Consider the following 20,734-nt stretch of genomic DNA (forward strand, 5'->3'; position numbering starts at 1 on the left):
TGACTAGGTCCCATAGCCTATAGCCAAACTCATCTTTAGAGTATCCCATGAATATGCATGCTTTTGACATTCTGTCGAGTTTCGCCCTCTGATCCTTCGGTACATGCATATACACCAAACATCCGAACACCCTCAGATGTTGGTAGGTGACATCCTTTCCCGTCCACACCCTTTGTGGGACATCGCTCTTCAATGGCACTAAGGGAGACCTGTTGATCAGGTAAACAATTGTATACATCGCCTCAACTCAATAAGAATTCGACAGTTTAGCAAGAGAGAGCATGTTCCTCACTCTCTCCAAGATTGTTCGATTCATCCTCTCTGCAAGCCCGTTCAACTCAGGGGTCTTCGACACTGTGTATTCAACTCGAATACCTTGGGCCTTGTAGTATTCCTCAAAACTGCCCTCTATATTCACCACCGTTGTCGGTTCGGACAACCTTCAACTTCCGACCCGACTCTCGTTCAGCTCTTGCCTGGAACTCCTTGAAGAATGACAGTACTTGATCTTTTGATTTTAATACAAAATCCCACAACTTCCAACTGTAGTCATCAATAAAGGTTACAAAGTATTGTCCACCTCGGTGTGATGGAGCATCTACATAGCACACATCCGTGTGTACTAGTTCCAGTGGCACTTCTCTTCTCCCTGGTGGTCTAGAGTGGAATGTTGCTCTGTTCTGCTTTCCGATTAAGCAGTCGACACACTTCTCTAGGGGCACTCCCTTGACTTCTGGTAGGAGTTTCTGGTTGGCTAACAAATGCAGTCCCTTCTCGCTCATCTGGCCTAGCCTCTTATGCCATATCTCTTCTACTGAGTTAGCTGCCATGTTCACTTCCGACTTGCACAATCGAACATGCATCATATACAATGTGCCTTCTTTCTGTGCTCGGGCCACTATAAGATTTCCTCAGCAGAACTTCCACTTGTCATTCTGAAAGCTACCACTGCAACCTTCATCATCCATCCTTCCAGTCAATATCAAATTCAATCTAATATCGGGGACGTGTCGAACATCCTTCAGAGTTAGCCGACATCTTGTCGACGTCGTCAAGTGGACACTTCTGACTCTGGCTATTTTGCACTCTCCACTGTCACCCATCTTTACGTAGCCATGATCCCCGGCTATGTAAGTCGAGAAATACTCTCTCGATGGAGTTATGTGGAAGGATGCACCAGAGTCGATCACCCAAGTGCATTCTTCGCTTGCAAGGTTTGCACTTGTTTGTTCGCAAATGAACAAAAACTCTTCATTGCTCGTAGCAATGGCCGAAGTGTTCTTCTCATCAGGAATCTTCTTGGGTTCGACATTGTCTCCAACAAACTTGTCTTTTCTCATTTGTCAACAATCCTTCTGGAAGTGTCTAGGCTTTCCACAATAAAGCACATGAGCTTACCTCTGGACTTTGACCGGGCTTGAGACTTTTCTCTCCTTGGTGGACTTCTTTGCCGGTTCCTCCCTCTACTAATGTGTTGAGTCAAATTTGACTCAGACTAGACTAGAGCACCCTTGTCCTTCCTTCTCACTTCCTCATTCAGGATGCTTGTCTTCACCGCTTGTAAAGACAAGTTCTCTTCTTGACATGAGGTGCTGAGAGTAACCACCAGGTTCTCCCACTTATACAGCAGTGTGCCCATTAGCAAGATGGCCTGCATGGCATCATCGAGGGGAAACTTGGTTGCATCAAGTTGATTCACATACCCCATGAATGTGTTGATGTGTTCGACAATGCTCTCACCGTCTCTGTATTTCAGCCATACAATCTTTCTCATTAGTGAGGTTTTATTGAGGGCGTTCTTCCTCTCATATAGACCTGACAGTTTCTGCCACATCTCGTGAGCATTCGTGTCATTCGCCATATGTTGAAGGACACTTACATCGACGCACTGTCGAATGGTGGCCACCGCCTTCCTATTGAGAAGTTTCCATTCCGACTCTAATACCCCCATGGGTATTTCTGCTTTGTCGATGGGCTCGTACAAGTCTTTGACTATGAGAAAATCCTCCATCTTTCTCTTCCAGTCTACATAGTTCTAAGAGTTCAGAACTATCATTCCTGGGAAGCCGCTCACACCTCCTTCCATGCTTGCACCTCAAGCTCTAATGCCAGTTTGTTGAGAAACGAATCGTCAATCCGCAATAAAAGGAATGCGTTGAAATACACAGTTGGGAAACACAGAAGATAATATGCACTGATGTTACGTGGAAACCCTAAAGCGAGAGAAAACCATGAAGAACAAAGCTTCATTATATATAATGAATATACAAGGACAAGATTAGAGTACAACACTCTCTAATCTGAATGTATCGGCCACGTAGGGCTCTTATCCAGCACGCCTATGTTGCTGCTCACACAGTCTCTCCCCCCCCCCCCCCCCCCTCTCACTCTTCTCTATCATTCTCTACAACTATACATTTGCCCTAGGCGTATTTATACTAATACATCATATGGGTTACTTACAAGTGTAGCCCCTACTACAGATCGCTACTATTATTATAGCTATAATAATAATAGTCAACAGTTAATCAGTTGACTCCCTATTTGTTAACTCTTTGACTGTCGGCTCTCCTCGGCCCGAACAGTCGGCTCTTCCTTGTCTTCAACTATCGGCTACTTCCAAACAATCAGCTCCTCCCACGGGAGGGATATATTCCCAACACTTTCTAATAGATATGCCACAAGTTACAACTCAAGGGTATTCAATTGGATTGAGCTTTGTCATTCTTGTTTGAATATACTAAACGTACACATCTTTTATCATCATAAATTGTTTGTTTACTGCATACACCTTCCTAACACTTGGTATCATGAGCAAGGATTAATTCATCTCTTGTTTTCATATATTGGTTTATATATTGCAATACTGTGGAATCATCTAATGATGGTTGAGTACATTGTGGAATTTAGTTTCATAGGGGATTTCTTTTGCCAATGCAATCAAAGACATCACTAATGAAGCAAAAGTTTTTATGTGCAAAAGGGCAACCATAGTTTTCAATGCTAATTCTAGTAGGAATATGAGTTGTAGAGTGTTTGAGGTATAAGACCCATAGAAAGCTTGTGCTATCGTGGCGTCGTGGCAAACTTGTAAGAGTGGGGCATTAAAATGATGTTTAAGTTACCACTCCATTAATTTCCATACATTCTATGTATAGTCAAAATATCTTTAGGTCTTTTGAAAAAACTTCAAGATCCTTCTCAATTGCCATAGAGACCATCTAGAAGCATTGACATAACACTTCAATTAACTGAAGTGATAACCTTGTAACACTACAAAGATCTACTCAATGAAGCAAAACTACATGTGTCAGACAAACATAGAACTCAAAAAAGAAAAAAAAAACTGATGCCAAACAAAAGTAAAGATCAACAGATAAAAGAAAGTAGCACAAGCCAAAGGAAATATAAGAAACATAAAATAAGGCACAAAAACCAGTGATTTCAAAATGTATTATGTGAATAAAAATTATATGGTGTAGTGGAATACTCATACACAATGTATTTTGTAACCACTAAAAGCCCCTATCTTGTTGTCAGTAAGATATGAAAGCAATTATCGCTAATGACTTAGAAAAAACCATGGTTAAAATACAATTTGAAGGAATACACGATAAACCAAAATCTTTGAGCTCTAAAAAAATGGCATATCCTTGTATGAATACCTGGATTATTCCATTTCACACTCGGTTGAGAGAAAGAAACATAAAAGCATCGTAACTTAGCATTTATTCAGCATCCCACGACCGAAATATTCGGCTATGACCGAGAATCCATCATCTGAATTCCTCAACAACTGGAAGAACCGATCGTGATCATTGGCATTTTGCTCCAAATTATGCTTCATATCGAGCAAAGTGCGATTCGAGGGAGCGCAAATGGGGCACTCCTTCTCATTATCACCAAGACAACGTTGATGGAATGAATGCATACACAAGAAATGAACAGCGGGAAGATCCAAGGCCGAAGTGCATGCAGAGCATTTGCTTAGTTGGAAAATCCTTGCATTTGTCCGAAGATCATGGATCTCTTTTCGCATCAAAATAGTTTCTTTCTGCAGACAAAAAGCAAAAACAAAACAATGAAAATATCCATAAATGAGCAAAATATAGCAAGACATTCATTAGATGGCACACAATGTGTTAAACATGTTTACCTTTCATAGTCAAACAAGATGTATGGATATAGTTTTGGTTATAGGTTCCATATGTATGAACTCCTAGTTGTAGTTTCTACTTTTCGGTAACAAAATGAACGTTTTCGTTTCTGTTAAAAAAAGTATGATTGTTCCAATACACTGGTCACACATGGAAACAGACCGAATGCATAAGGTTAGAGATAAGGAGGAAAACATCAGTACAACTAATTATAGTGATTGACCATTTGAGCATATACTGTTAATTGCCTGGCTTTCAACATGATTACAAAAGAGAGGAAATGGAGAACAGATATCATTAAAGTGGACAGTGAGGACTTGGATCAATTTAAAAGATGACCCATTGTTAAGCCCTTCTCTTTATGTCCCCTAGATGATTTCATTGTTCAACCAAGTATGTGGAGAAAAACACACACCCTTTGCACAATGATAGGTCAGGTCTAGACATCAGTTCATCAACTGAGGATAAAGACAGGACAATATACAAATATAGCTTTTGTAGAACACATGTCAGCTTTGAAATCAAGAAGTTGAATATGAGGAGCATTATGCATGTCTGAAGAGGATATCCTAGTCTCTTTGGAGAAGAATTCGGACCTCTTGGTAGAGTGATTGAACACACTGACAAAGGATGCCTAGGAACTTTTATTCATGAAAAAAAGAGCCTCTTGAGGAAGAGGGTGACACTCACAGATCCATCTATAACAATAGAAGATTTATGAGAAGTTTCTTCTATACGGATATACATACACAAGAACCACCCATCTCCAACAGGTGGTTGTAGCTTCAAGTGAGTGAGGGACATTTTCTATGTCTTGCCTCCAACACCATGGCCCATCCATCCGTACCTGAACACAGCCATGTAATAATACAATTAAAGGAGGGCTTCAGAAGCCAGAAATTTCTGTCTGCAGATATCATTGATCAATCACCTCTCTTGGTGAGTATTGTAGTTACCCATAACTAGATACATCTATTAAAATGTTTATATTTCCCAAAGCTAGATTAAGAAACACATTTCTTTTGTTTTCTCTCTGACAAAATGGTCAAGAGATCTCATCCACATATAACCCAAAGAGCATTGGAGAGAGAGTAGGGCCCCCTCTTTCATTACAATGGCGAGTGAAAACCCCTCGAGGCGCAGGACTCTACACACTACTGTTTGGTAAATAAAATGCATGGAGAAGGCAATGCCAAAAAACATACATAATCAGTACACAGACCATCTTCCTCAAAAAAACATGGAATACTCTTCCATCGCTATAAATATTTCGAATACCTGATACTTATCAATTGTTTTCTGGTCCTCTTCAATGAATTGTGATATCTGTTGAAACTGGCGAGCAATATAGTCTTTCACAACTGTTAATTTCAAAGTTGGGTTTTTGGCAAGCGTCTGCAATACGATAAGAGGAGGAAGCAGATTATCTTTTTCAACATACGTAAGAACTTCCTTCACTTCCTTGGAACAGTCTTCTCCCCGTTCCCCGAAATACTGCAGCACATCAGACCAAAGCGAAGAGTCTCCACCCCTACTAGAATCAGCTAATCTCTTGCAGCAAGAAATAAGTCCCTGATAATCTTTGTCTTGCATATAGCAAGCCATGACATCCTTATAAAGTTTCATTTTTTCATACAAAAAGAGAAGACCATCTCTAAACCCATGCATTTCACACAGCACAACTGCCAGATCTTCATCATATCGAGGTTGTTGTTCATGAGGAGGCCATCCACTCTTAAGCAATGCTAGACCTTTCATACGCCGATCTGCTCGTTCTTCTTTTGACTCTACGAGAAATTCTCCAGCTGCCACTTCTGCTTTACCTTTACTTGTTCTTTTAGAAAGCAAATCAGTCGAGGAATATCCACCCCTTGATGATACCTTAATATTCAGACTTTTAGACCTGTTCAAACTAGTTTGATTTGTATCTATCTTCTCCGGTGGTTGTGACAGGCTAGGTGCAGAAATATCTTCAGAAAGATAAAGTTCCAAAAGGGTATTATGTATCTCTACATGGGCTAGAGATTCTTTCACCTTCGCGATATACTGTTCCAAGAAAAACATCAGCTCTTTAGGCTGGTCAACAAAAATGTGTACAAAATCTACAGGGGATGGGAGATATTCTGGCACACCGTTGCTGTGTATACTATTTTGCGGTCCATCTCCAACACAAATACCCAATAGTACATCAATAGTTTCTGCCGGTTTATGGCAAACAAGAATTTTCCCATATTGTTTCAGTCTTAAAGCAGACTCATACAGTGAAAGGCTGGCGATGTATTGAAAAGCTTCGTCGTATCCACCTAAATCCTCAAGCAATATTTTCAAATACCACTCATGTTCACCAGCTTTTTTTGCAACATACATAGCATGTTGGTGATAACCTGCTGCACGACACACCTTCACAGCTGTCTCTACATCAAACCGAAGCTCCCCATCTCCTTTAATGAAGTCATCCAATTTCGCCACAGCTTTAAGTTTCGTAAAACAATTTATCAAGAGAGTTGTATGGTCAGGAGTAGCCAAACCCTTCTCATGAAGCTTCTCTAAATAGTTTGTTAGATTGTGGATTCTCTGTGCATCTAGAAACTTCTGGATCACATATGATGGTTCTAATTGTCCTATTGTCCTGATATATTGGGCCATTGCTTCATCATAATCTTGTTTTCCATATAAATGATCGCCATACTTCCGCAAAACTTCAGCTATTGCTGCCGCATCTTGCTGACTTTGTACTAAATTGATTGCAACAGTGTATAAACTCTTCCGGAATAGCAGTTCAAGTTTGCTCTCCATATCCTTTTCTCCTAAATAAATCACACTGTGATCATCCGTAAGTATTATAATATTACCCCATTCGAACAATACGTGAGCGACCTTTCCAATTGGAAAACTGTATGCAATCAATTTGTTCTTTAAATCATAAATGTTAAAAACACTCTTATCTGGTCGTCTCTGGTCTCCTATAACTAACAGAAGATACCCCCTAAACCACCCCACAAAACTTTTCTCTCCTTCAAAAGCCCAGCACGGACCTCGCCCATCTGCATCGTAAAAATAGACCGCCTCAGGAAGTCCAACCACAAGATCCTGATAGAGAGTATTGTTATAAACAAATTATACATCTTTCTGCAGAGAATTTCAGAAAAAGAAGTTCAGGAATCAGCATAGATTTCAAACCTGATTGTCATTCATCGCCACACACCCTGTATCGCAACCATGTGGATCGAGAATGATCTGGTTTGGGGTCTGTTCATGCATGTTAAACAAAGAGATGCAGTTCGTGGTCACGACAAAAAGCTGGCGTGCTTGACCATCCACTCGGAAACCAAGCCCTGTTATGGCTGACGCCATTTGACCATCTTTTGAAGAATTAACTACAAGTTTTAGACGTCCCATACCACCACGAGAAACCTCACCCTTTATGCAGTAAACAACTCCTGTCTCTAGTCCCAAGCATATAAGCAACATTGGCGGTGCCTCTTCAAATACCAAGAAAGAAGTTATCTGCAGTACAATAACTATGCAATCAAGTGAAAATGCAGAAGAATTGATATCATTATGATATCCAAGAACCATCTTAAATAAGCAAGCATACCTTTGCTTCAGGATATTTATCGGTGAAGACCTGGAGAGATCGAATACATGAAGGCCCAGTCGTGCTTGAGCCCTCCCCAACGGTTTTATCTAAATCAAATATCTTGAGGTAAATTGTGGAGAAAGGAACTGTCTCATCTTCACCAATTGTTACAAGCATATTTCTTTGCTGCAGAAAGGCATTAAAAGTCATCCAACCAAGACATTGTAAAGGTACATAATCACAATCCTATAATATGCATTAACTCTATATATCGAAACATAAGCATATGACTCACAGGACCAGAAAAATGTCCACTTAAGAGTGTACACAAATGCAAAAACAAACATATGTTATATATTAAAACCATAGATCATTAGATTCTACAAGTACATGTAGGTAGAGCCCAGAAAGTGGCGGCAGCGATGAAAGGAGCATGGTATCCCAAAAATGCTAGGACTCAGCTAGTGTGAAAGTCCCAACTTTTTGGGGATAGCATGCTCCTTATAGACTTCATTTAGACAGAGAGCTCGGGTTCCACATGAATTTCTCATAATCATTACTATATCTCTGAGACTCCTGGCTAAATTATACCATTTATATTGAAGCTCAATAAAACCTGCATCATCTTGATTTTTGGAGAGCCAAAGAAATTAATTACCATCCTTTCGCAAGAGGAAGCATAGCAAGATATTGACTCACACTCTTTAAATCTAGAGAACATACTACCTACAAGAAGACGCATAAAGCACAGTAATGTCCATATGATTCTGATTTGGAATAACATGCTTCCAGTTTCAGAAAAGTATCTCCCATCTGCACATAACAATCTTACAACCATACCTAATGAACAGTGGTTTCTACATGAAAAAAAGCATACATCCATATCAGTGTACACATGATTCCCTATGTTTGAAAACAAGGTCTTGCCTTATTGTATTATATCTATCACTTTCAATGCAAGGAACAATGTGATATCACATAATCATTGTGTTGGAGTCTTCCTAGAAAGCAAGGATTGTCTTCTTATAACATGTTACATACAAAAGTCTCTATCTTAGAAATAATGGCTTGTCTCAGAGTATCTTATCTAATTCTTTTACTCAAACACTAACCAATCATGCTTGGATCTGGATCCAACTACAAACATACATATATATGTATAACTTAAACCAACAAACACACACAGATACACACATACATATATACACACACGGATATATACATACAACATAAAGATGTGTGTGTGTGTATATATATATATATAACATATGCACATCTATACAATGTGCCAGAAACAAATTGAAAATTGGATCAATGGAAAAAGACATATTTTTCTCTATACATAAATAAACAAATTTAGGAGAGAGTTCAGGCGAAGTGGACCTTGAGATGCTGAATGTGATGGACATGACTGGAATGAGCCAGAAAAGAGTGCGAAAGCTTAAGGTTCCGATCGAGGACATGAACGAGACCATTGCCTCTCTGCGCAACAAGAAGCTGACCCCGCCCACTCGTGCTGCAAACGATGTCCCCTCGAAGCTCCTCAGCACAAGACGTAGGCTTCTCCTCAAAGAACTGGAATTTCCTCCATTGATACATTATATAAGCGTGTGTGTGTGTGTGTGTGTGTCTACTCTGTCTCTAAATCTGTCTGTCTCTGTTTCTGACTCTGTTTCTGACTCTGACTCCGTCTGTGTCTTAGGATCAAAGATCTAGATGTGGGTTTTCGCGATCAATCAAAAGTCTATTAGGAATCCCTCTGTTTCATGTGTTCTGTTTCTTGTTTTATGCATTGTTTTTTTTTGCTTTGGGTCTGTTTTCTCTTACCTCCATGTGTTTTGCTTCAATCAAAAGTCTATTAGAAATTCCTTCATTGAACACATGCTAAAGATTACATCCATCCATGATTTTTTTTTCAAGATTCTTTCCAGATTCTTTGAGATTCCATGCAATAATAAATCATACACATCAAGATTCTTTGAGAATTTTGAGATACGAAGTGACTCGAGGTTCGATTCTCGCCAGCACATCCTGTATGCTCTCGCATTCAGTCTCTTGTGGACACTCATCATAATATACCTGCCCCCCTAACCTATCTATGCATCGAACAATATCTCATACATAATATGCATGTTTGTTTTGTCTGTCTATACATCGAGCACGATAGACTTGTCTGGCATAGCACTAGCAAATCATTCATCACTTATTGCACATGATGGTATAGGTTGGTTATTGGTTATACAATGAGGATGTTGTGCCGCATAGTTGCTCGACTCTCTTGTCACCATTATTCTTGCCCACTCTATACACATTCATGTTGAACACTAATCTTTTTGTATGTTTCTAAGGAGGAGTAAACATCGATGACTTGAAAGTCCACATATATATGTAAAGGCATCTTTATAGCTTCTTCAACCATCCTTTTTCGACGATTAGTTCTTCTAGTGTAGATTCACTCATTAGTGTTAATTTTTGGACTCATCAACTATATTTGTGCTACAACAAACTCATTAAGATAGTAAACAATAGCTCGTTTGGTTAATCATTGGCACAAATTAGTGATTCATCGTCATCGTCATCATTTGGAATGAAACATATTCTTGAAGCAGCACTACTAGAATCAGAACAAGAAACTTTAGTAGTTGATCATATTATTTATTTGTGTTTTAGCATCAATAATACTACAACCAATTTTGTGTTTTGGCATCAATGCCAATACCAAATTGTATTTCTGCATTGATCCTATCACCAATATACATATTTTTAACAAAACTTCATATCAATTTTGTTGAACAAATCTTTCATTAATACCAATACTCTTGTGCATGCTCCATATTAACATGAGTGTCAAACGTCAAACCATCTTCTGAGACCACAATGTAGAAATCTTAGGACAAGTAGTCTATTAGGCCCTTTAGGACCTACCTCGAATATGTGTATGATCATCCGTAGAAACTTAGCATGGCACGCCCCTTTTGTTATTGATTAGAATCAGATACACTTTGAGCAAGAATAGTGGTGATGAGAGAGTCTAACAATTACGCAACATGGCACCCTCATTGCGTAACCAATTAAAAGACCTCCAACATCCTCACAAAAGTTGTGTGACATGGTAAGAAGTGCTTTACTAGATTAAACCATTGAACATGTAAGTTGTGGAAAGGATGGGTAATTACATACTAATAAAGGTGAAATTCAATTTGTTGCTTTCAAGCATTCCCCCACATGCAATTCCTTATTTGAAAGGGTATCCCAAATTTGTAATAAAACTTGTAGGAAGTACAAATTGGCTCGATGATTGTTCCACAACTGTTCTTGTTTTTTTTTTTTCAAAAAAAACAATTCTTCATTAGTAGAACTTCTGCATACATGATGAAATGATTAGACTGAAAGCATTACAATGGCTCTAGCCATGGTGACCTATAACAAAGCACAATAAAATCTAGCAATAAATGTTCAATCAAGTCAAAGTAGACACAATGCACAATATATGGATAAAATGCATTACAAAAACATACTAATAGCAATTCAACGCTAGGAAAAATTATGAATTTTGTCAAGAAACATTAGATTAATGAGTGTAAGAACCCTTAAAAGAAGTGAAAATGATGAAAAGAATTTCCATTATACTATAAGAATTTGCCTTCCATGACATGGATAATGATGTGATGGGGAACAAGATAAAAATAAAAATGACCATATTGTTGGTAGTATCCCAACACATCTGTCATTCAAAATACTCAACATCGTTGAGAAATACCATTTGCGAAGTTCACTTCTTTGAAGAAATAGTATGCCATCAACTCGCATTTGTTCATTACTTGGGAATACCAAGTAGCTCATTGTTTATCAATGCCTTCAATACGATTACATATGAAATTTGAATTGCAATACTGTTATCTGTGATTTGCAAATTGCATGGAAATAAAGAGTAGCTTAATGTTTATAGTTGTGTTCAGTACAATTACATATAAATTTGAACTGCATGTTATTACACTTAGGCCTTAGCTATATTCATCATACTATTACAAAACCGACGTTTTGGGGATGAGGTGGAGAGAGAGAACATGAAGGATGTATCACAAAAACTTGGAAGCATAACTAAAATGTGGCACAATTATAAGTTAAGCCACTGCTAGATTGTTTGGCCATATCTCCTCATAAATGGCATCCTGTTTTAATTGGAAAAATGTCTTTGGGTACATCTGAAGTTTGGCGTCGAGATTGTGATTGATCAAAACAAAAGGGATATTACTAGTGATTTATATCTTAAGCTAACTAGGGAAGAAAGATATCGCTACAGGATTCAACACCCAGGTGGATAACATATATACCTCACATTTGAGCCGTGCAAAATTTGACGATTTTCTGGACAAAGTGAGCCAAGCCTGAAAAACCTTTTATAATAAAATACATAATGCTTTGTGTGTGAGTATAAACATCATCAGTAGTTGACACCCATATGTTTGGACCCAAGTCGAAATACTTAGCATCTACTCGGGACCATGTTTTTTTCTTTATGTTTCCAAGAGTAACAATGGTTGAAGTTATTCACAACACAAAATGCAAGAATCATGCACAGAAAATATAAGCACTATCTGCTCCCTAGGATGTTGCCTTCCCAGGTTTTGATAATAATTTACCCTCGGCGACGATACATCAGAACCTGGAAAAGACTTAAGTTCCTTAGTAACACTTACATTTATGATGTTTTTAATAATGCACATTTGAGATCTTATAAAGTAGACTGATCATACCAGGTTACCATGGCAATGCCATAGAACATCATGAATCTGCCCAAGGGTAGCCTCTGGACGAAGTATTCCAGGATTTCTAAAGCTATCACCAGCATCATGCCCACTTTTCTGTTTCTTCCCATCCATATATAACTCTTGCCCGTCATTACTTCCAAGAACAAGTTCTATCTCTTCATCTGGATGGATCGGTAGGCGGCGTAGAAGGAACTGAAATCAAAACTTTATATTTTATAGATGCCTAAAACCATAACAAATAAAGAGCCATAAATGGTATATTGAGCTTACCTCACATACATGTCGCACTGTTACATTTGCCGGACAACACAGGTAAGGCTTCTCAAGGCTAGGGAGTTTATCGTAGGTATCATTATGGTTGAAAGGCTGCAAGGTGAAATGGACATCGAACTGCATAACCAGCAAGAGAAAGATTAAAATCCGTGGCCAATACTCATGAGAAATAACAAAAAGAGTCCATGAAAAAGTTGTAATATACTTCAATCTCTTTCTCCATTTGTGAAGCTGCTGAAAGCACATCCAAAAGCAACGTTGCTCGGGCAATTAACCGGTTGTTGCTTATATTTAGATTTCCGTAACGCGCAGTACTCCGTGAACCAGCCCTAGCCCATGTTGCAAGGCCTTCTAATTTTGCAACATTGCCACTTGATGTTTCTCCTCTGGTTTCTTCATTTCCTCTTCTTGAAGGTCTGCTAACCTGCACATCACCTTGTTCATCATCACTAGCCTCCAGTTGAAACATTGCTGTCTCTCTTTTTCGCCGTTTGGACCTTCTTTCCCTCGTGGTGGCTTCAGAACCAAGTGTTTGTTCATAATCCTCCACATAAGGATCCTCGTCTGCACCATAGCCATGGGTTCTGCCCTTACTTTGGTTATCGATGTTCCGATATTTGCTTTGAGCCCTACGGACAATTGCTGCAGCTGGAACTTTCGCTGTTGTGTAACGTCTTGTGATAGCATCAGATTGACGTTCTAACGTCTCCGCAATACTTTGTTGAAGCTTCAGTGAACAATCATATTAGTTAAAGAAAATTCAAAAGCAATGTATTCTCTCTCTTTTTTAATGAATCACCTCTTTTTATTATTTAGGTAATGGGCATTGTCTTAATAAAATTCATTACACAAAACAATAAAGTAAAGGACAAGTTTGAAGAGTATTATTTGTATAACAAAGATATAGCATATGCTGAAAAGACCAAATCAGAAATAATCTTTCCTATCCAAGAGATGAGGTGCGAAGATATATCTCAATGAAGATCTCACACCAGCTGAGGTAGCAACTACACAAGAAAGGAAACATACCAGAAGCGCTCAAAGAAAGAAAGTAGGGAAAATAGTTTTGACTACATGGATGACAAAGCCACTGCTAAGAAGAAAGCAGTACAACATTTTCTGGCCATCTATGATACCCTACACATGACTATATGCAATTCATCTGATTCTCTCAGAAGATCTTGTGCTGAAACTTTGAGGATAGCGTCAAGACTACAGATATTGCTATGTGCATAGGCACACAAGTGCACTAGAAGCAAACTCCGCATGTAAAGGGATACAAGTCGGAGTCTATATTCCATCCTCCATAGATTACTTGATGGTTCTCCATCTCTTCTAACAAAGATAAGAAAGTTCAGTATACCTAGTAGATCTCTTGGATTAGCAGTGACCACACATCTACGCTGGAAAAGACATGCATTCCCACACACTACACACCACACTCACACATGGTAGAGCTAAACAAAATAGTTGGTATGATGATCAATATTATAGCAGAAGAATTGTAACAAAAACGTTTCTGCAAGGATACTCACACAGACAAGCAAGATAAACCTTCCGGCGCCTTCTAAGAAACAAGAAAAATGTCAGCACAGTGATGCCCCAAGGCAAAAGTTTTGCGTGAAGAATCCTGAAAGTAAATCCTTCGATGACCATAAAGATTCAGGTAGAAAATCCTTTTTAAGTTCAAGAAGCCACTCAAGCATGATTTCAGTCAAGGCAGAACATGAAAAAGGAATTCCAGTGGGAAGACATACCAATAAAGTTTTTGGAATTTTTTTTTTTACCAAGAAAGATAAACTTTGGTGTAAGAATGGAAATGCTTTATTTGTAAAAACAATGGGCCATCAAAATAGGGAACACAAGTCCATGATGCCAAAGTCAAATCCTTATTCGGACAAATGCCGGAGTTGTACCGCGCTTAGGGTAAAATCTAGAAACACATGGATATAATTGATTGATTCTGGAGCTTGTACAAATTTTATTTCTCCAAAGTTGGAAGCGAAGTTAGGTATCTGTGCAGAAAAGATGGAATGTATGGCTGAAGTAGAACTACTATGTCATGGTCAGTCGGAGTCTATTACCCTGATACTCGGAAACAGTGAAGAACCTTACATTATGCTCTACTGGGAGAGGTACATTCTGAAAGGCCTGAAAATGATACAATTGATTTGGTGCAGGTGTGATCCATCTAACCTACCACCTTACAGGTAAGTGCGGCCCAGATAAAAGACGTATACAATTCATCTCTTATTGTAGCAGAGGAAAAATGGTTCTTCGAGCATGCATAATGATTACTGTGCACTGAACAAGAGTACAACCAAAATAGATTTCCAATACCAAGGCTTGATGATATACTTGATCGATTAACACAGGGGGCAATATTGAGCAGGATTGATTTCAAAAGTCGCTACTGTCAGATTCAGATTACACCTGAGGATGTACATAAGACTCCATTCTTAACTATTGGTGCTACGAATTTCTAGTAATGCCTTGCAGACTTAAAAACCTGCTAATTTCAATAGAATAATGTATAGAATTTCATCCATACAGGATTTCATGTGCACATTCTTGATGGCATAATGTACTGTAAGAATGGCCAAGGGCATATAGACCATTTCCCTCTGATTTTACAATGACCACTGCAAGGACAGATAGGTTATAAATACGAAGAAAAGTGGTTTCTTTTTAGAAGAGATACAATTGCTCGAACACATTGTTTCGAAACTAAGGGGTGCAAATGTATCCTGCCAAAGCCCAAGCAATCAATTCATGGCCATAGAGATACATTTCCTTGGGCTAATTGTTTTGATGCAAATGGATACTGCCAGAGTAGAAGCAATTAATTCTTAATCACATTTGAAAATTGTTCACGGTGTTCACAATTTGTTAGATCTATGTGCTGAATTCTGCAGGAGCCATTAGCAATTTTCTTCTTTCCTAGTATTCCCAGTAGAGAGTACCTTGGAACCTCTACATATAAGAGTTTCCTATTTCATAAAAACGATGATCCAAAAACTTCCAAATAAATTACGATCAACTAAGTGCTGGTACAATAACTGGCATGTACCATAGGAATTGCATTGTAATTCAAATCCAACATGTGAACAATTCAATTTAGTGCAGCCTCAAATATATTTTTGAATACCAAAAACCTATGCATCCTAGAAGCCAAAAACTTATCAGAATATCTTACCTGCTTATTTCTGCGTTCATTTTCCTCACGTAATGCAAACTCCTGGAAGATGTTAAAAGATTTGTTGATCAACATATTAGTCATATATTTTATTTTAGACAATTGCAATTATAGAGATGATCAGTTTCACATCTTATACCTCTTCCTCATATTTATCTACATTTGGGTACAATGCTGCAATGAGAGCATCGAAATTCAAGTCATCTCTGAGAGACCGTCTACTTGCACAATGCGTGCGACAAACAGGGCATTCATTATTCCTAAGGAAAAACAAAAACAATGAGGCAAATTTAGAGTGATCAAAACACAAACAAAATTATCTGACAGAGAAAGTGAAGTCTATAAATAGATGAAATGTGGCATTTATGACATGAGCATCAATAAAAAGGGACATTCTACCCCAATCTCATGGACTTGTCTATACATTCCCGGCAAAACCTATGCAGACATTCCATCACAGTCCTTGTTTTCCGAATAATACCTGAGCACCAAAATAGACCATTAATACATATTGCATATATACAACTACTACCTGTAAATTTTAAGTAATGCCCAATCACCAGCATACCAAGGCAAATGGGACATTGGACATCCTTTCTGATGTCAGCAAGATCCACTTCAACAAACCTAAGATCAATCAAATTTAATTCTTCTTGGTTAATGGTTTTCTAAACTGATAGAAACAGTTTTATAAAAAAATTTAACGACGTACTACATTTGTTTCAGAAAAGTAAAAGCAAAATTCTATTTACATACATTCCCTTAGCGAGAAGTAGGTTATCACACTTTAGAGGATGGAATGGATACTGACGTTAGCTTGTCTTTTTGTCAAGAGTTTCTTCAAATCTGCAATAGCTGTTTGTAACTTCGCTTCTTTTTTTATAAAACAGCATATGGAACCTTTTCCATGAAGGAGAAGAGGGATAAACTGGGACAAGAGTGTGCATCCCATATTATTATGGTGAAAGAGCTATCATATGGTCTTTACAAATCTATTCTCACAAAAGGGATTGGATGAAAAACAAAAAAGTAGTATCACAGCTCTAGTATCTCAGTCTGAGAGGCACTGTGCAAAATGAACCACTATGGTGTACTATACCTCCAAACAATGTCTCCATGAGGCGAAATCTAAGAACGGGGAGAGTGCCCCAATAAATGAGGAAAACCCGCATTTGTTCCTCAAATTCCCTTGATGAGCCAGCGGAAGCACCCCACTATCTCCTTGAGGTGTGAATGAGCGCATGCCAGTCACCAGACTGTGTCTAGAATCATTGTGGTGGAATGAGCCTCATCACTGAGAATGTGAGAACATCAGCTCTTCCAAATACACCATAAATCAATACTAGCAGATACGTTCTGTCCTTCCAATACAATTCGGCCTTTGTATGATATAAGACTCCAATTTTACAATGCAGTTATATTTTTCTCCTCCTTGCTTTTATGACAGTTTTGCATAAATTCATAACATCTTTTGTTTAGGACTTTTTTGGCATACAAAACCGGCATAGATATAGGTGCTTGAATAATTTCACAGCGATAAAGGTGATTCATGGATAGAGACTAACAAGAAATCGAACCCCAATGACATACAGCAATTTGGAAGAAATGATCAAGGTATTCTCACATATTTGAGAGCATGGGAGGGTATACCCTGGATTTTATGAAATCCCAGTTAGTTACCTACCAGGCAGAAAGAGCTGCAGAAAGAGTGACTTTCAATTAATGAGCAGCATGTGGGTGGTTTTTGTGCTCAGAAACAGGTTTTAAAGAGCGAGAATCCTCTAAAGCTTCAGAATAGAGAGCTTCTCGTTGGGTCTGTTAGATTGACTTCACAACTTTAGGCAACATGTCTAATGCAGTCCAGCTTTTCTGGTGGAAATTGATGAAGTCAGTAATATACATTAACTTAAAGTAGCATATGTCATGCACACTAACACCCACTTCTTCAAAATACATATTTTTCCAAGAATAACAGGAAGAAGGGCATCTGTCTTCTACTATCAAACTTAGGTGCTGTAATACAATCTGATACCTGGCATGACATGAAGTTACAGTTTAGAATGTCGAAAGATAATATTGTTTTGGCAACCAGACTCGAAAAAGGAGATTATCTTTCAAATGAGGTAGTGGAAAGCGCAATTGAAGTCTGATAATAGTTACTCAAGAAAATTCAAGCAAAATGCATACAAGATGTAATTCAAGTCTAAATGTACTCGAGGCAGATGTGGGTTCGCGACTGAAATTTCTGTGTGATGTATCTAGTTGGCCTCACAACGCATCCACTTCTGACATGAGATGACTATCAGAATTGTATGTTGCTTTACATATGTACTCAGCCTCATGGCATGTCCACTTACACCTTCAAAAAATTGAGGAATGCACCTCATGAATGGGATAAGGTGTGGTTTCATGACACTGTGCAGAATCAGGTACACAAAGGTTGACAGAAACTTCACACTTCGATTCCTTTCTCTGTCCCTTTTGAAAGGAATGTTTTATATCTGCGTTATTGTAGGTAAATCCTTCTACAGACAGTACTTCCAACACTCATGAAAAAGTCTGATCTTTCCATCAATCTGTATATGCGGATTTTGTCAGAAAAAGTTTGAAGCGGCCATGAAACTGACCAAAAAAGTGGATGATTTTTTATCCACAAATCTGAATTCCACACATATATGCAGAGCTCTTGTAGCCAGAAGGAAGCATTGCCATTGTTGATGAGAATGCAGTTAAGACTATGTAAGTATCGGAGTTAGATGTATGTTTGTCTGTCATTAAGACTGTGTAAATCATCTCGAGAGAAACACATACACCATTACACATTGACTGTGTTGATTCATCAGATGCAGGAAAGGAGTTTGGGTAGACCCTTAGTTGATCAAATCAATTTGGAACGTAAAAGAAACAGAAAAGGGAGTGGGGAGGAAATGAGAGACATACTCTTCTTGGAGATTGCTATGGGGCGAACAGTTCTTAGCACCTGCAAATTAAGATCACAGAAAGGAATAAAACACTTTGTAATACATTTCTCATCCTCAATGCCAGAAAATCAGTTGGGACGGGCCAAATTTACATACTTTTCTCGGCTGCTGCTTCGTCACCTGCGGAGGAAATGTCGTCTTCTTCTAGGGTTACATCGGCCTTCACAGTCTCTGTTTCTTCTTCTTCTTCTTCTTCTTCTTCTTCTCCATCTTCTTCTTCTTCATCTTCTGCTTCAGCTTCTGCTTCTCCATCTTCTGCTTCTGCTTCTGCTTCTGCTTCTTCTGTACCGTCATCATCATCACCTTCTTCTTCTTCCTCTTCTTCTTCTTCTTCTTCTTCTCCTTCTCCTTCTCCTTCTCCTTCTCCTTCTCCTTCTCCTTCTCCTTCTCCTTCTCCTTCTCCTTCTCCTTCTAATTCTTCTTCTTCTTCTTCTTCTTCTGCTACTGTTGCTGTTTCTGCGTCTTCTTCTTCTTCTGCTGCTTCTTCTATTTTAGCTTTAGTTCGCACTTCTGCATTTGCTTCTTCATCTTCCTCCTCCACATCCTTTTCTTCTCCTTCGCTTCCTTCTCTTCTTTCTTCTTCTTCTTCTCCTCCTTCATCATCTCCATCTCCATCTCCATCTCCATCTTCATCTTCATCTTCATCGCCATCTCCATCTCCATCTCCATCTCCATCTCCCTCTCCATCTCCGTCTCCATCTCCATCTCCGTCTCCATCTCCGTCTCCATCTCCGTCTCCATATCCCTCTTCGTCTCCATCTCCGTCTCCATCTCCATCTCCGTCTCCATCTCCATCTCCGTCTCCATCTCCATCGTCATCTCCATCGTCATCTTCATCTTCATCTTCATCTTCGCCATCTTCCGCGCCTGCATATTTCACATCCGATTGCGCCTCCTTCTCCACAACTTCACTGATCAAAGCCAAGCTACCATGGCAAACCTCGTCTTTGCCAGGGAATTCATGGACAGGAGGAGAATGGAGGGGACGACCCTCAACAAGATCCTCCTCCTCCATGGACACGACCATCTAATCTAATCTCTCTAGCTCACCATCATCATCACCATGACCATCATGAAATCAATTCATCACCCCCACCACCACCACCATCACCATCACCATCACCATCATTATCATCATCATAATCGCCCACATCACCATATCATCAGCATGAAGATGGATCGCAGGGAATGAATGATGCGAGGGGGCCTAGATTACCTTCTGCACACACACACGCACACGCACACAGAAAGAGTGAGAGAGAGTGAGAGAATCTGTCTTTCTTCTTCTTCTTCTTCTTCCAGATTTCCTGAAGAAGCTGACAAGATGCAATGCAAGGTAGAAGAATATATATGTTATGTATGTAAATATATGTATGTATGTATGTATATATATCTGTGGGAGGGGGAGGTGGTGCAAAAACAGGCAGCACCACTAGATGGAGATGGAGATGGAGATGGGTTTGGCTGGCTTCCTATGGTGGACTTGGTCTTGCCTCCCCGGCCCCACTTGACCTTGACCTTGACCTTGACCTTCCTTTGTCCTTGACCTTGACCTCACCCTCGCCCATGCTCTTCGTCCGCCACGTCTGTTTGTCTATGTCGCTTCCGGTGGTGGACTTAGTTTGTGCCACCCCGGTCCCACTTGACCTTGACCTTGACCTTGACCTTGCTTTGTCCTTGTCCTGGTCCATGTCCTTGACCTTGACCTTTGATCTTTGTCCTTGTCCTTGTCCATGTCCTTGACCTTGACCTTTGATCTTTGTCCTTGTCCATGG

General features: G+C 39.2%; 2 protein-coding genes across 5 annotated transcripts; both read right to left on the bottom strand.

Moving 5' to 3' along the window:
* Window positions 1-3,422: 3,422 nt before the first annotated feature.
* Window positions 3,423-9,545, bottom strand: VPS11 (vacuolar protein sorting 11). Of its 2 annotated transcripts, XM_087337457.1 has the most exons (5): window positions 9,121-9,545; window positions 7,756-7,923; window positions 7,338-7,664; window positions 5,436-7,247; window positions 3,423-4,054 (listed from the first exon to the last, which is right to left on the bottom strand). In XM_087337457.1, the coding sequence occupies exons 1-5, from the start codon at window positions 9,334-9,336 to the stop codon at window positions 3,722-3,724; spliced, it is 2,856 nt and encodes a 951-aa protein (XP_087193583.1). In that variant the 5' UTR covers window positions 9,337-9,545; the 3' UTR covers window positions 3,423-3,721. The 2 variants fall into 2 exon arrangements, with proteins under 2 accessions (XP_087193583.1, XP_087193584.1); XM_087337458.1 differs by lacking the exon at window positions 9,121-9,545 and having other exon boundaries at window positions 7,338-7,678; window positions 7,756-7,884.
* A 2,570-nt stretch (window positions 9,546-12,115) lies between these two features.
* Window positions 12,116-19,990, bottom strand: RING1A (RING 1A). 3 transcript variants are annotated; one of them, XM_087337456.1, is made up of 11 exons: window positions 19,248-19,990; window positions 19,056-19,214; window positions 18,919-18,958; window positions 16,547-16,605; window positions 16,378-16,459; window positions 16,118-16,238; window positions 15,979-16,020; window positions 12,988-13,509; window positions 12,780-12,899; window positions 12,495-12,701; window positions 12,116-12,403 (listed from the first exon to the last, which is right to left on the bottom strand). In XM_087337456.1, the coding sequence occupies exons 1-11, from the start codon at window positions 19,984-19,986 to the stop codon at window positions 12,377-12,379; spliced, it is 2,118 nt and encodes a 705-aa protein (XP_087193582.1). In that variant the 5' UTR covers window positions 19,987-19,990; the 3' UTR covers window positions 12,116-12,376. The 3 variants fall into 3 exon arrangements, with proteins under 3 accessions (XP_087193582.1, XP_087193581.1, XP_087193580.1); XM_087337455.1 differs by having other exon boundaries at window positions 19,080-19,990; XM_087337454.1 differs by having other exon boundaries at window positions 19,056-19,990.
* Window positions 19,991-20,734: the final 744 nt, after the last annotated feature.

This window comes from Azolla caroliniana, unplaced genomic scaffold (genome assembly GCF_043228905.1).
Source record: "Azolla caroliniana isolate FFs.n. ecotype wild unplaced genomic scaffold, voAzoCaro1.0.p SCAF_41, whole genome shotgun sequence".
Lineage (NCBI taxonomy): Eukaryota > Viridiplantae > Streptophyta > Polypodiopsida > Salviniales > Salviniaceae > Azolla > Azolla caroliniana.